The 12,436-nt window shown below is 36.8% G+C and overlaps 2 protein-coding genes across 3 annotated transcripts; both read right to left on the bottom strand.

Annotated features, from left to right (window-relative positions):
* Nucleotides 1–195: 195 nt before the first annotated feature.
* Nucleotides 196–3,368, bottom strand: LOC147390135 (protein IQ-DOMAIN 33-like). Its single transcript, XM_086417122.1, has 7 exons — nucleotides 3,171–3,368; nucleotides 2,989–3,067; nucleotides 2,517–2,798; nucleotides 2,219–2,422; nucleotides 1,077–1,190; nucleotides 622–987; nucleotides 196–526 (listed from the first exon to the last, which is right to left on the bottom strand). The coding sequence occupies exons 2-7, from the start codon at nucleotides 3,058–3,060 to the stop codon at nucleotides 371–373; spliced, it is 1,194 nt and encodes a 397-aa protein (XP_086273248.1). The 5' UTR covers nucleotides 3,061–3,067; nucleotides 3,171–3,368; the 3' UTR covers nucleotides 196–370.
* A 1,912-nt stretch (nucleotides 3,369–5,280) lies between these two features.
* LOC147390134 (serine/threonine-protein phosphatase PP-X isozyme 2) lies at nucleotides 5,281–12,045 on the bottom strand. Of its 2 annotated transcripts, none has more exons than XM_086417123.1 (8): nucleotides 11,823–12,045; nucleotides 7,965–8,117; nucleotides 7,113–7,175; nucleotides 6,911–7,020; nucleotides 6,443–6,518; nucleotides 6,101–6,369; nucleotides 5,934–6,012; nucleotides 5,281–5,836 (listed from the first exon to the last, which is right to left on the bottom strand). In XM_086417123.1, the coding sequence occupies exons 1-8, from the start codon at nucleotides 11,961–11,963 to the stop codon at nucleotides 5,786–5,788; spliced, it is 942 nt and encodes a 313-aa protein (XP_086273249.1). In that variant the 5' UTR covers nucleotides 11,964–12,045; the 3' UTR covers nucleotides 5,281–5,785. The 2 variants fall into 2 exon arrangements, with proteins under 2 accessions (XP_086273249.1, XP_086273250.1); XM_086417124.1 differs by having other exon boundaries at nucleotides 6,935–7,020; nucleotides 11,823–12,044.
* Nucleotides 12,046–12,436: the final 391 nt, after the last annotated feature.

The following is a 12,436-nucleotide window of genomic DNA, read 5'->3' as shown; positions in this document are numbered from 1 at the left end:
AAATGATCTAACTGCATGAAATTAGAACTAGTTCTTGACAGGATTAACTCTGTTGAGCCCATAGAGCTTATTTGTAGTTTGGACAACTAACATGTTCCAATCCTCAGGTCATGGGTCACACTCAACTGTTTTGTTCGTGGACTCCGCTAGGTTATAGAGTCGATACTTGCATTAAAACGGTTTCATTTGCTACTTGATTAGTTAAAAGTCGTGCATCTTTTATAATTCCAATTGATATTTAGAGGATTGTCTTAGAAAAACAGCTTTAGTTTCAACATTTACAAGAAAGTAAGTACTGAATATTTAAACACTATCTCCTCTTAGAGAAGTCCTAAGTAGGAACAAGAAGCACATCTCCTCTTTAACGTATTCAGAGTCCCAATTTGGAGCTATTGGTGGTCTCTGGAACAAATGGTGCTTGGAATGACAAATCTCTGTATTTAATTTCCCCAGCACTCTTCGACCGCTGCAGTTGCTTGTGTTTTCTATCTTTTTCAATTTCACTTGAACATTCTTTCTTGCTCACCTATAATGGAAACAACAGTACATGAGAGGATGAAACATCACATACTGAGTATAGAACAAGAATACTAGAGAATGGTAATTATGAGGATGTTACACCTTTGTCAACTGTGTTGGGTAGTGGCAGCTAGGCATGGTTTTCCTTCGTGACACAGTTCTTGTTGCTTTCAGTCTGTTTTTAACTCGTTTGTGACTATCTTCGACATTCGGTGCAGTTACTGCATCAACTATTCCAACAGATACCTCATTAGATCCACAGCTCTCCTTTTCTTCTCCGGCTACATCGAAATTTTTCTTGATAAAAATTGATCTACGATCACTGGAAATGGGTTCGAACTGCTTGCTCATTCGGTCTTCAACTAAGGAATTTTCTGGAAAGCGAGTCGCCATCCATCGTTCTAGCCAAGTCCAACCCATATTGGGTTCTTCGGAATGTGTTGGTTTTTTCTTTGAACAAACTCGTAGCTATTTACAGATCATGCAAACTCAAATTAGTTCAAGTCAAAATTAGTTTTAGTTTGCTCATTTGAGACTTATATTCCAGCCATACATACCTGTTGAGAGAAGGCATAAGCTAGAGCCCTTTCACGCCTAGTTGTTGCTTCCAATCTATTTTGGATCCTCAGTTTCGATATGTTGCTGCTCACTGTGCTGTCATCCCATTCTTCCTACAGAATGCATTTAACATATAAAATGATTTAATCTGAATAGATGTATTCAAGGTCTAAAATGACTCAGTCAAGTGTTTAACTCATCTGAATCACCTCAGTTTAGATTCAAACAAACAAGTCAGACAAATTAAGCAATTGAAACCTTGCATCATAATAGTTTTCATTTTTTTTTTTTTTGGTTTTGGTTTTGTTTTTTTTATTGACTTAGTGTTTTTTTTAAAATGGTTTGTGTAATTTGTTAATTTCTACTTACCAAGACTAGGCTGAATTGTACTGTGTTGTGCAAATCAGTGCAAAATGAATTTTAAATCCTTAATCTACACTAGACTAGGAGAGCTTATGTTGTCGCAACCAACTGATTCTTATAACACACCAAACAATGAAGTTAAAGAAGGTGTCTGATGTGTGCAAGGATGATCATTTTATTTTTTTAATAATTGCACCCCTTTCCATTTTTGCCCATAAGAAGTTCTTTTGGGTTTCAACCCATGCAAAAAAAGTCCTTCAATTTCTAAAGAGATTGGTTAGGAGAGTGAAGAAGATATTAAAGGTTGGCCACTGGTGAACTATGTCATACTTCTTCAAACTTGACATGGTATCTTCTTGAATAACAATCGATATCATGGAGTCCATTAGCCCATTGGCCCTATCAACCCATGTTTGTATCATGGTTCAAGCATTATAAATCACTGGGGTCTACTATATTTTACAAATCCGAAGAATTTCCCAGACTCCTTGTATCATCTGCCAATGTCTCAATCAATTATTTTCTTCTAAATGCACTATTTTGATGAACCATAATCAAGCACGAAACCTACTATCATCTATTGTCTCTGGTGTCTCGACAAACCGTAATAATGTTGTAATTCTTCAATTTGAGTTTCCTCCACCATTGGTCAGTTCTAGATTTCTCACTCTGCGTGTTGTATATTTTTTGTTTGATTTTGATCGATGTGCATTATAATATATATGAACTAAATATAAGATGAATTATGGTTTATTTGGGTTAAAAATCGTATTATTACCTTCAGCTTCGAGACATGGGATCGTGCTTTCTGATGCACCCGTTGCTGAGCTGCTACCCTTTCTTCCCGAATTATAAGAATGTCCACTGAACCTCCTGTTTGAACTTCAACCGATGTTCCAACAGACTCTCTACTTGGACTTTTGAGTCCTTCAACATTCTCACTCTCACCCATTTCTTTGATTCCTCCATCTCCGCACCTAGCCTGAAAGTCAAAAACACCCAAATTAATATTTTTTTCGTTTGAAAATGGTGAAAAAATGAAGAAATTTTCAAGACGAGAGAGAAGGCGAATAAACCAGAAAACGTCTGAAGGAAGACTGGATGAGAATTGCTGCATTATCTTCCTTTGAGAGTTTAATGGGTGAATTCTGGTTTTCTTCTGTTGTGTTCTCTTCCTTTTCGGGTTGGAATTCCAATTCATCATTCATGTCGTCATCAGCAATGGGTTGTGTTACAGTGGCTTCGGAACTCCTAACAGAAGCTGAATCGTCCTCGGCGAGAACTGAATTGAATTCATCTCCACATAAATAAGATCTAACAGAGGTCCATCTTCGCTTATCCGTACCATAACTCCTCACCTAATGAAATAAAATAGTCCATAAACAAACCAACCTCAATAGAGTAAGCATTGGAAACTGAATTACAAGAAATGAGATGAGAGAGAAACAAATGAGCATTTAAGCTTAGAAATCAAAACAGAACAAACCCATCAAAGTTTACATTAAGTTATAAGAATTTACACCAAAATAACCAAAATCTAAGACGTACATTGTTATCATGTGTACCGCCAGAGCGATTCTTAGAGAAGACACTTCTAACTAGCTCCCCAGTGAGACCCATTTCACCACTGCAACCACAAAGAAGAATTCTCAATTGGGTTCGTCTTTAATTATAGCCAAAATAGAAAGAAAAAAAAATACTACTTAAATACTTCACTCAACTATACTCACTAAAGCTTAAAAAGCTGATTAATATAGATTTAAATAGATAATTCAATATATCAGCTAGAAGTGAGACAGGATTTGCAAGAATGTCTCAGCTTTAGAGCTGGACTTGTGCTTGTTAAATCATAAAGAGCAATCAAAAGTAAAGAGTAGAGGAAAAGGGAGTGATGTTGCTTTTATATTGCTTTTGGCACATGGCTTGCAGCAGAGAACCCACTAAAGTTTGCTTGCTGTTGGGTCTATATATATTCCTCTTTTACTCATTTAGCCTTTCTCGTGAACAGTTTTTAACACATTTAACTTGAGTGAACTATTTTTTTGGTATAAATGGGTCAATCAGTCACCCCGGATCCAATCCAATTAACAAGTAGATCATATGATTCATCAATAAATCCAAAATGCACTAACGGTTCAAAAGTCGATATGATTGAGTGACTCGGTTACTATTTGGACCATCTTAAATGTATAATACCAACCAGACCTGAACCAAATGAGGTCTGGCCCATGGTTTAGCCGGTCAATTTGACCCATTTACAGCCATCGATATGGTGATAACTGAAATATTTGCAATAATTAGAGAAGGGTACTTCTCTAGAATTATAGATACATGTGGCATTCCTATCTCTAGACTCATCTCAATTGGCCTACAACAATGAATGTGTGTGTGTGCGTGCGTGTGAGAGAGAGAGAGAGAGAATGAAAATATGCCAACCTGTTTTGTATGTCTTGTAATTGTGATTAGCTTAGGCTGGGAATCTGTGAAGCATTTTCTTTTTATAAAATAATTAATGGGAAACATGTGCAACACTAGTAGAATGATGTGCTACACCATGTTTTATATCTAAATACGACGGTTAAGATCCCCCTTAGAGGTTGAAAGTAAACTCAGCCATGCCCCATCCAAAATATAGTCCACCAATTGAATTAACATATTATTCAATTGTAGAGACATGGCCGACTTTTGAATGTGGGTTCCTATAATATTATGTTTCATTGATATTATATGCAAGAACATGTGCCAAACTTGACACCCCTCATAGACCATAACAGTCCCTTATGTTTTGTGAATCACTTGCAACCATTTGTGCTACATCAAGATTGTGTTACGTAGTCAAAAGAGAGAAGGAATTAACTTTCCGTAACATTACTACATTCAAGGATAAAATCACAATCGATCAAAATATTCGGAAACATACAATGTTTTGGACTTAGATTACATGTTAGTTTTTTCTTGATTATATATCTCACAATTCTCACACATTCTTCATCTTCCCCTTCTTGATATTCTCCTTTTCTTTCCAGCAAAGGATTTGAAGAGGCCTTACTGATTTTACATCCAAAGGTTAAAAGCTTCCTTGTAGTTGGTGATTGTTGGATCTAAATGTGAGAAGTGCTTTGGTACAAGTTGAAGACTAAAATGATTGGAAGAAGATCGTAAATGACAAAGAGGGATATAGTAAAAGAGAAAAGATGTAAAGAAACATACTAAAGTTAAAAAGTACTATACAATGATTCATTAAAAGAATATAAAATAGTGATTTACTGTAAAATCTTTCAATTATTCAAATATAAAATATTTCTTTCATGCTAAAGTGTAAATTATAATATCATTAACGTAGGGGATTAATTGTAAATTATGTGGATTTAAAACTTGAAAATATGTGATAAGTGTCCTAATTTTTCAATATCATTAATTATTTATACAAAAAATTTCAAGTATTCAATGCTTACAACATATGCCTCGGCACTGACCAATCAAGCACCTTGGCTCATGCCTCAAAACATCTGAAACCATTGTATTAAATATTCGTAAAGGTCTTGTTAAGAGCATGATATTTCTACTATGAATAATGATTTTCTGATCCCCCCCACCCCCTCTGACATACATTCTCATTCATCCTCTGTCGTGGCATGTGCTAGAGCCATAGATCTTTCTCCTAAATACACAATTGCACATGCTTATGGGAAGATGCAGTTATGTATCCTGAGGAAAATATCTGTGGTTCTAGCCCATGCCACGCCAAGGAGCATATGACAGGGCGTCAGAAAATCATGACTCTTCTACTATTTATGCCAAAGATGGAAAAAAAAAAAGATGATGATCAAGAGAGGGAAATAACACTAACATATCAATATCTTTCATTGAAAAATGGGTATCAACATTCCCATTATAGTGGTTTCTCACGAGTGATGCTCCCTAAGATTTCCCACGTTCAACTCTCTACCCCAATCCTCTCCATGCATTTTCCCACAGATGTGAACAAAACTTCCTCCTTTTTTAAGGATCCCTTGGCCTTTCGATTCTCTCAGTTGAGAAAGGATTGGGGTCACATGTCAATGACACAGACATGTAATGGAATACACTCTACACTCCATGAACACTATCACAGATAAAAAACCAGAAGAAAAAGTGAATTTTTTTTGCAAACCCAACAATCCAGACTAAGAGCCCAAAAACACCAATCTTGTAGGCCATTTGAGGAGTAAAGCCCTTTACAGCACCACATCGCCAGCTTCTTTGGTACTTCACATGAGATCATCTTCACATACTATTTTCTATCACCTTGTAGAACAGCTTAAGTGTAATCAACGATAAAACCAAAACCAACTCCGATTCAGTCTCAAAGAAAGTAATCGGGTGCAGGTTTTTTGGAAGGAGCCCCTCTTGATTCCTGCAATTACAATCCAGTCTTTTAACACCAAGAAAAAAGGAAATTAAAATATGTGGCAGCTTCAAATAATCGAACATAAGTGGGTTTATGCACAAACATGTGGAGCTGCTTCAAACACACGAAACTGCTTGTTCAAATTCTCGTCGAGCTCAAGAATCGCAGCCACATTGCCGCATCTGAATAATGTACAATAATAAGAACAAAGTCAAAAACCATTTGATTATGAAAAAGGAAATAAATAGTGGAAACAAAGTTAGTATTTGCCTGTAACAGTAATTTGGAGCTGACCATACTGTTACTATCTGGTTGTTGAACATCCATTTATATCCTTCCATGACCAACTGATGTGCACGACATATGTAATCTATATTATTTTTGTGGTTAAAAGAAGAGACCACATTTCCACCAAAGAGGTACCCAGCACCTCGAGGGCTTAAACCCCAACCATCCACAATGTCTTCTGGGTCTGACCATAGAAGGTCACACATGGGACCATCATGAGGTACCTCCTGCTTCCGGTCGATGATTCTAATCTGTCAGATAGGTTTCATTAGGCCTCAAAAAGAAAAAGAAAAAAAAGAAGAATAAAAGGATTGATTGCCTGACCTCGTCTAGTGTGGAGATGGTAGGAGATAGCCCGCCGTGTACAGTAAAAATTCTGTTCTCAATGAGTGCAGAGAGACTGCAGGAAATCATCAACAACAAATTCAAGAACATAATAAAAATCTCAAGTTGAAAGGATGAAATTTATGGTACCCAATGAGTTGATTGTAAGAACAGTCAACCAAAAACATGCACACTTAGCTCACATGTAAAAGGACAGGACCATCACTCCTGCAGAAGAGATCTGGCCCTGTAATTGATTCAATCAGATGATCCTAATCATCTTTCTTTGAAGCATTAGCCACAAGTTTGAAAGATCAGATGAAGTAGGACCATGGGATCAGATCAATTTTGGCCAAAAGCCTAGGTGGGACCGATCAAACGGGTCACAACTATCTCTCACCCTAAGCATGTGCAAGGATGTGCTACTCGCAATTGGTCAACTCTCTTCTCAATCCATCGGATGGGTACCTTATTTTATAATGGGTGGCGAACCTTAAGTAATCAAATATATCTGTGCAATATCTCCAAACATTTACGGAGCCATATTTACGTAGGCACTCATCATAGAATCCGTATACCTGGAAACAAAGGCCAGAAAGTAAGACTTTATGGAAAATGAGATGCTAGTAGAAAGACATATATCTATTCCAAGGGTCTTGAGAATTTAAACCTGTGTGATCTGGCGACTCTCGTGATTCCCTCTGATAAGTGTTATTCGATCTGGATACCTCACCTGTGAACGACATGTGTAAGACGTAAGACACTCATCAAAACAGCTGTTTGAACAAAACCTAGTCCTACTAATTTTTCTTCCTTCTGAATATTAAGGAAAGTGCATACTAATGCTAAAGTTTTATGTATTTCCCATTCTTTTATTGCTAGGCAAGCAATGGTTAGTGATTTAGTGGTGAGTGTGAAGGTGGGTTCAATGGGTTTTGAACCCAAGCCGAGGAATCAACATTTCACATACCTTACCGACCTAGCTAATTTGGCACCTTCATGTATTTCCTTTTATCTACATGTGTTTTTATATATTTTTCTGACTTTCTAAACTATAATTCTACAATACAAAATAAAAAAGGCCTTTCATTGCACATTGTCCCTGTACCCAGGTCTATGGTGTTGACTCATTCAACGGCCCATTGCTAGCCTGAAAATGGTGGAATCCATGAAGGATATATATACCTCGGGGTACTTTATTTGGATAGACTATTTTTCAGGAACTTTGCACATTCCAAACCTGGCTATCCTAAACTTTGTACACCTCATGCTTCGCCTTGTGTCTCATAAATGAAACCCAACATATAGAAGATACTAAAGAAAAAATGAACCATCTATCACAACCTCTATTTCCTTGAGAGATGCCTTAGGGAATCATATATATGCTATTTCTCAACAATTACAAAGTTAAAAGATCTATCAAGACACATTTTAAAAGCAAGCACACAGATCATGGCAGAGAACAAACCTGTTTTAAAAAAATTAAGATTACTGACAATGGGAAAAGAAAGAGAAATGTTACCTTCAGGGCAAGTAGAAGCAGAAATGTCTCGACAGAGTAAAATCCCCTGTCAACAAAATCTCCAACAAACAAGTAGTTTGTCTTTGGACAATCACCTCCTACTTTGAATAGCTCTTTCATGTCATAAAACTGCCCATGGATGTCCCCACATATCTATGGAAAAGAAAAAGATCTGATTGTAATTAGATAGAGACCATAACTAGTATGTAAACAAAATGATTTCAGATAGATCTAACACTTACCATGGTCTGATATAAAACAGCAATTAAACATTGCAATGTTTTAAACTTCACACACACACACACACACACACACACACACACACACACACACACACATATATATATATATAGGGGACGGTTCATGTGACAACAACTATGAAAATGGTTTTTTGTAAATCACTTTCGATGGGGTTAGAAGTTTCGAAATGGGCTAATTTTTGGTGAGGATGATCTCCTCACCAAAAATCAGCCCATTCGAAACTTCTAAGCCATACAAGACAAAAACTGTTGTCATAGATGTTGTCACAATTGTTGTTCCATGAACTGTCCCCATATATATATGAGCTCAAGTCATTAATGGGATCCCAAAAACTACTAAAGACGACCACCCCCCGTTTCACTTTCAATGTGTTACCTCTGGGATATCCCTGAGATTAATAAAATCAGTCCAACTGAATCACCATTGCCATCTGCTGTAGACTGTTGGACATAGTTTCACTGCCTAAAATAATGAGAGGATGGGATGGTAAGCTGGTTACGTGAATCTGACCGAGCGTATTTTTGACATATGAGATTATGCTGGGCTCACTGAATGGTGTACTTGCAACCCCCCTTCTCCCCAAACCCCATTGGTGCATGTGATTCATGTAATTGTTACTGAACTCTTCTCTTATCAAGAATCCTAGAAGTTTGAGAATTACATACAATGATACTTTTTCTGGAAACTAGAGGATGAAAAAAGGACATGTGTGATTTTTTTCCAAACCTTAATAAGACATATGCAAATAACTCAAAGCAACTAACAACCTTACATGTGTACCGAGCTTAGACAGCACAAGAAACTGCAGCAAATAATATTAAGAGATGCATCATTAACAGTACTCTCGATTATCTTTGTTTCGTTTATTTCAAGTACTGTTTTTTTTCCTTCTTTCTTTTTTTCCATTTCCCAGAATGGAAATTGAAACAAGCTGAACATCAAAGTTACAAGTTAATTTCTTACATGGCATTGCAGATACTTGAAATGGAGAAAAATCAGGAAGACTGAAAAAGAATCTGATTGGTGGACTCACATCCTCTGAAATGAGATACATAGACACCCATGTTTACAGGCAGATGGTGACTTGTCAAATGATACCATATGTGCTAAGAGTGTGGTGTACAGCCCTTCAGGCCTCTCCACTGTTGGGATCACATAATAAAGTTAGATGATTTTGCAACACATAATATGTTTTTGTAACACCCTTTGTGGAGCTAATGAGCGGGTGGATTTTCAAGCTATGGGTAGTGTACAGAAAGATCTCTCTTCCAGAGAGCTTACAAATATTCACACATATACTTAATAGAACATAATCACTGTTCTAAAAAATAAAATCCATCCATGCTAGACGCCCACACCTCAAATGCAACTGCTCCAGTAGATCACACACACACACACACACACCACACACATAGTATAGCGTAGAAGAGGAAAGGAAAATCAACTCTTGGGGGATAAATTAATGGAGTTTAATACAAATCCACACCTAAAAAGTCCCAAGCTCAATTAGGTTTTCTCCAAAGAGAGTAATAATTCAGGAAACCAACAAAATGTCCCGCTTTAAAGTCTTCCTTTATTCTATCACTAAAGAAGTTTCCTAGCTTAAAACAAGCACTTGAAATAACTTCCTAAGATATGGAAATTAAACCAGGAAATATGACAAATAAACAGAGAAACCAAATACAAAGGGGAAATAAAGTCCACAATCATGCTTTTTGTCCACTTTCACCTATGAAGCAGGTCCCATGTGTGTGCTTGGTATCCAGAACACTTCTACAGCTCCCCTTACTTATCACTTATCAGCTAGGTTCGACATCTTGACAAAAACTAGGTCTAACGTTTAAATGAAAACAACGATTCATGAGAAACTAGGACATGAATGTTTCTAGAAATAGTATAGAGGTGGAAATGGAACTACTTTATAAAGTGACATGCCCCACCCAAATTTTCAAATTATTGATACTAGTGACATACTCTCTAATGAAAAAGAATCATGGGCATGCAACCATGTAGGGTTGAAATTTCCTAAAAACAAGCACTTCCAAATATCATATACTCCTGAGCAGATTATCCACCCAGTAAGAAGAAACAAGTGCAAGCTTCCCACCCTCTCCCTCCCAATACAATAGACAACGAAAAGTATAAAAGAGTACACAAGGAATGGATTAATTTCGTAATAAGAAATATCTTGAATACTTATCTATATGGATAAGGCTTTAGGTGATGAAATGGTAATGGTAAAGATGAGGTGGATCCGATAACCTGCCTAAACCAAGAGATGGCCACTCGGGGGGTCGTTGCACTAGTCGGAGAGGAAGAAAACGAAGGATAAGAGGTGGGATTCCATGAAAGAAAGAGAGGAGCCTGAGGGGAATGTGTGGGTTAGTGTTAAGATGAGTTCCCCCTTTAGTTGGTTGCCCTAGTAACTAATTTATAAACAAAGAGGGCATGAAATCAGGACAAAGCCCCTTTCATCCAATGATTTGCAATGTGATGTATTTCTTAGTAAAATAAATGAAAAGAGAAATATTGTGGATCATGATAATATCTTGGCACTAAAATCTATGTCATCTTCATCTCCCCACATTAAATGTGCTTCTACCACCTCACTCATGAGCAGTCCACGTGGATCGATTCATTTTGCACCATCTACAGTTGTAAAATTCTTGCTTCAAGCAAAGCCAATAGAATCAATATTTTCATCATAGAAGCCATATCCCAAAAGTTTAGGATCAACAAAACAAAACATGTTCTTCCAATTAAATTCTATCAAAAGCCATGACTTTTCTTAATACAATTTTAATCATATCTACTCTCATTACCTCAATCATATCCTTTTTAGTCTTATCTTTCACTCTTTTAGAACTTCACCTTAAAAACTCCTAACTGAGGTTGATAAAATGTCTCCATTGCACATGACCAAACCATCTGACTCACTTTCCCTTATTTTATCACTCATTGTTGGTACTTTATATTTTCATGATGCGTGGATTTGCAATTTCACCTTTCTTTATTTTACACTTATCCATCTTAGCATCCTAATATGTGTTATGCTCAATCTCTAAACATAACTTTCGATTGCACAACATTCAGCTCCATAAAGCACATTCTTACTAGCATCTTACACAAGTTTACTTTTAGTTTGATTGGGTTGGGTCAGTCATGCAGCACTCCAGAACCACACCTCTACTTCAATCATTCAGCTCTATGTTAACCGACGAAATTAAGGTGACTTCGGCTGTTTAAAAATTAGGATTAACGAGGCAAATCGATCACGAAAACACTTCACTATATGCATCCGGTATCATGTATAGAGAATTCATAGGGGAGATCTTCTAATCTTAACAAATTAAAAAACAAATTCCTCATAAGTCATTCCAAGAAAATCAAAAACAATATTTTTAAAATAAACATCGAAATCAGAAGATACCAACCATGACCAAACAAGTTTTGCAGAAGTGAAATCCAAAATCAGATCGAACCCATATCATAAAAATGAAAATAATTAAAAGGGTCTCTCACTAAATCAGAGATACTTCATAACAAGAGATGGGGCAATCTGTTAAAAAAGGGATTTTAAGGTTGGTTAGAGCTTACAGTTACTGGAGCATCTACCCTTTGAACGTTGCTCTCCTCGACCAGTATTTCCATGGCTTTAAGGCAGAGAGCCTTCACTTCAGATTCCTTCAGAGGCTCGCATTTCTTCAGCTGTTCTATTTGCCTGTCAAGGTCTGACATCTCTCTCTCTTTCTCTCTCTCTCAAACACTAAAACCAACTATTTTGGAGACACCTTCACGGCTCGACTGCTTCTCACACACAGCTCTCAAGCTCATGGTTATAAGAATCGGGTTGGTGCCCTCGAATCCTATTTGAATCGGGTGACTCAACTCGTCCTAGTCAAAGCTGGCGACCGGTTCACGCCAAATAAACTAGACTAGTAAATGCTACAAACAAAATCTATTACAAGAGCTGCTATTGGCACTCGGCCCCAACTTTTACTTTTTACACCCCAATTAAAATATATATATATATACATATCACACCCTAAGCTTTACCCTACACTTTAACAAATGTGTTTTGTCCTACATGGGTTAGAAGTTTTGAAATGGGCTGATTTTTGGTGAGGATGATCTTTATAATTAGAAGATCATCCTCACAAAAAATCAGCATATTCCGAAATTTTTAGTCCCATGTTTACAAGTTGAAAAAT

Source organism: Akebia trifoliata, chromosome 11, assembly GCF_017979445.1.
Source record: "Akebia trifoliata isolate Shusen 1 chromosome 11, ASM1797944v1, whole genome shotgun sequence".
Taxonomy (NCBI): Eukaryota; Viridiplantae; Streptophyta; class Magnoliopsida; order Ranunculales; family Lardizabalaceae; genus Akebia; species Akebia trifoliata.
Note: the sequence above shows the minus strand (reverse complement) of the source record. Positions and strands in the feature narration are given on the sequence as shown.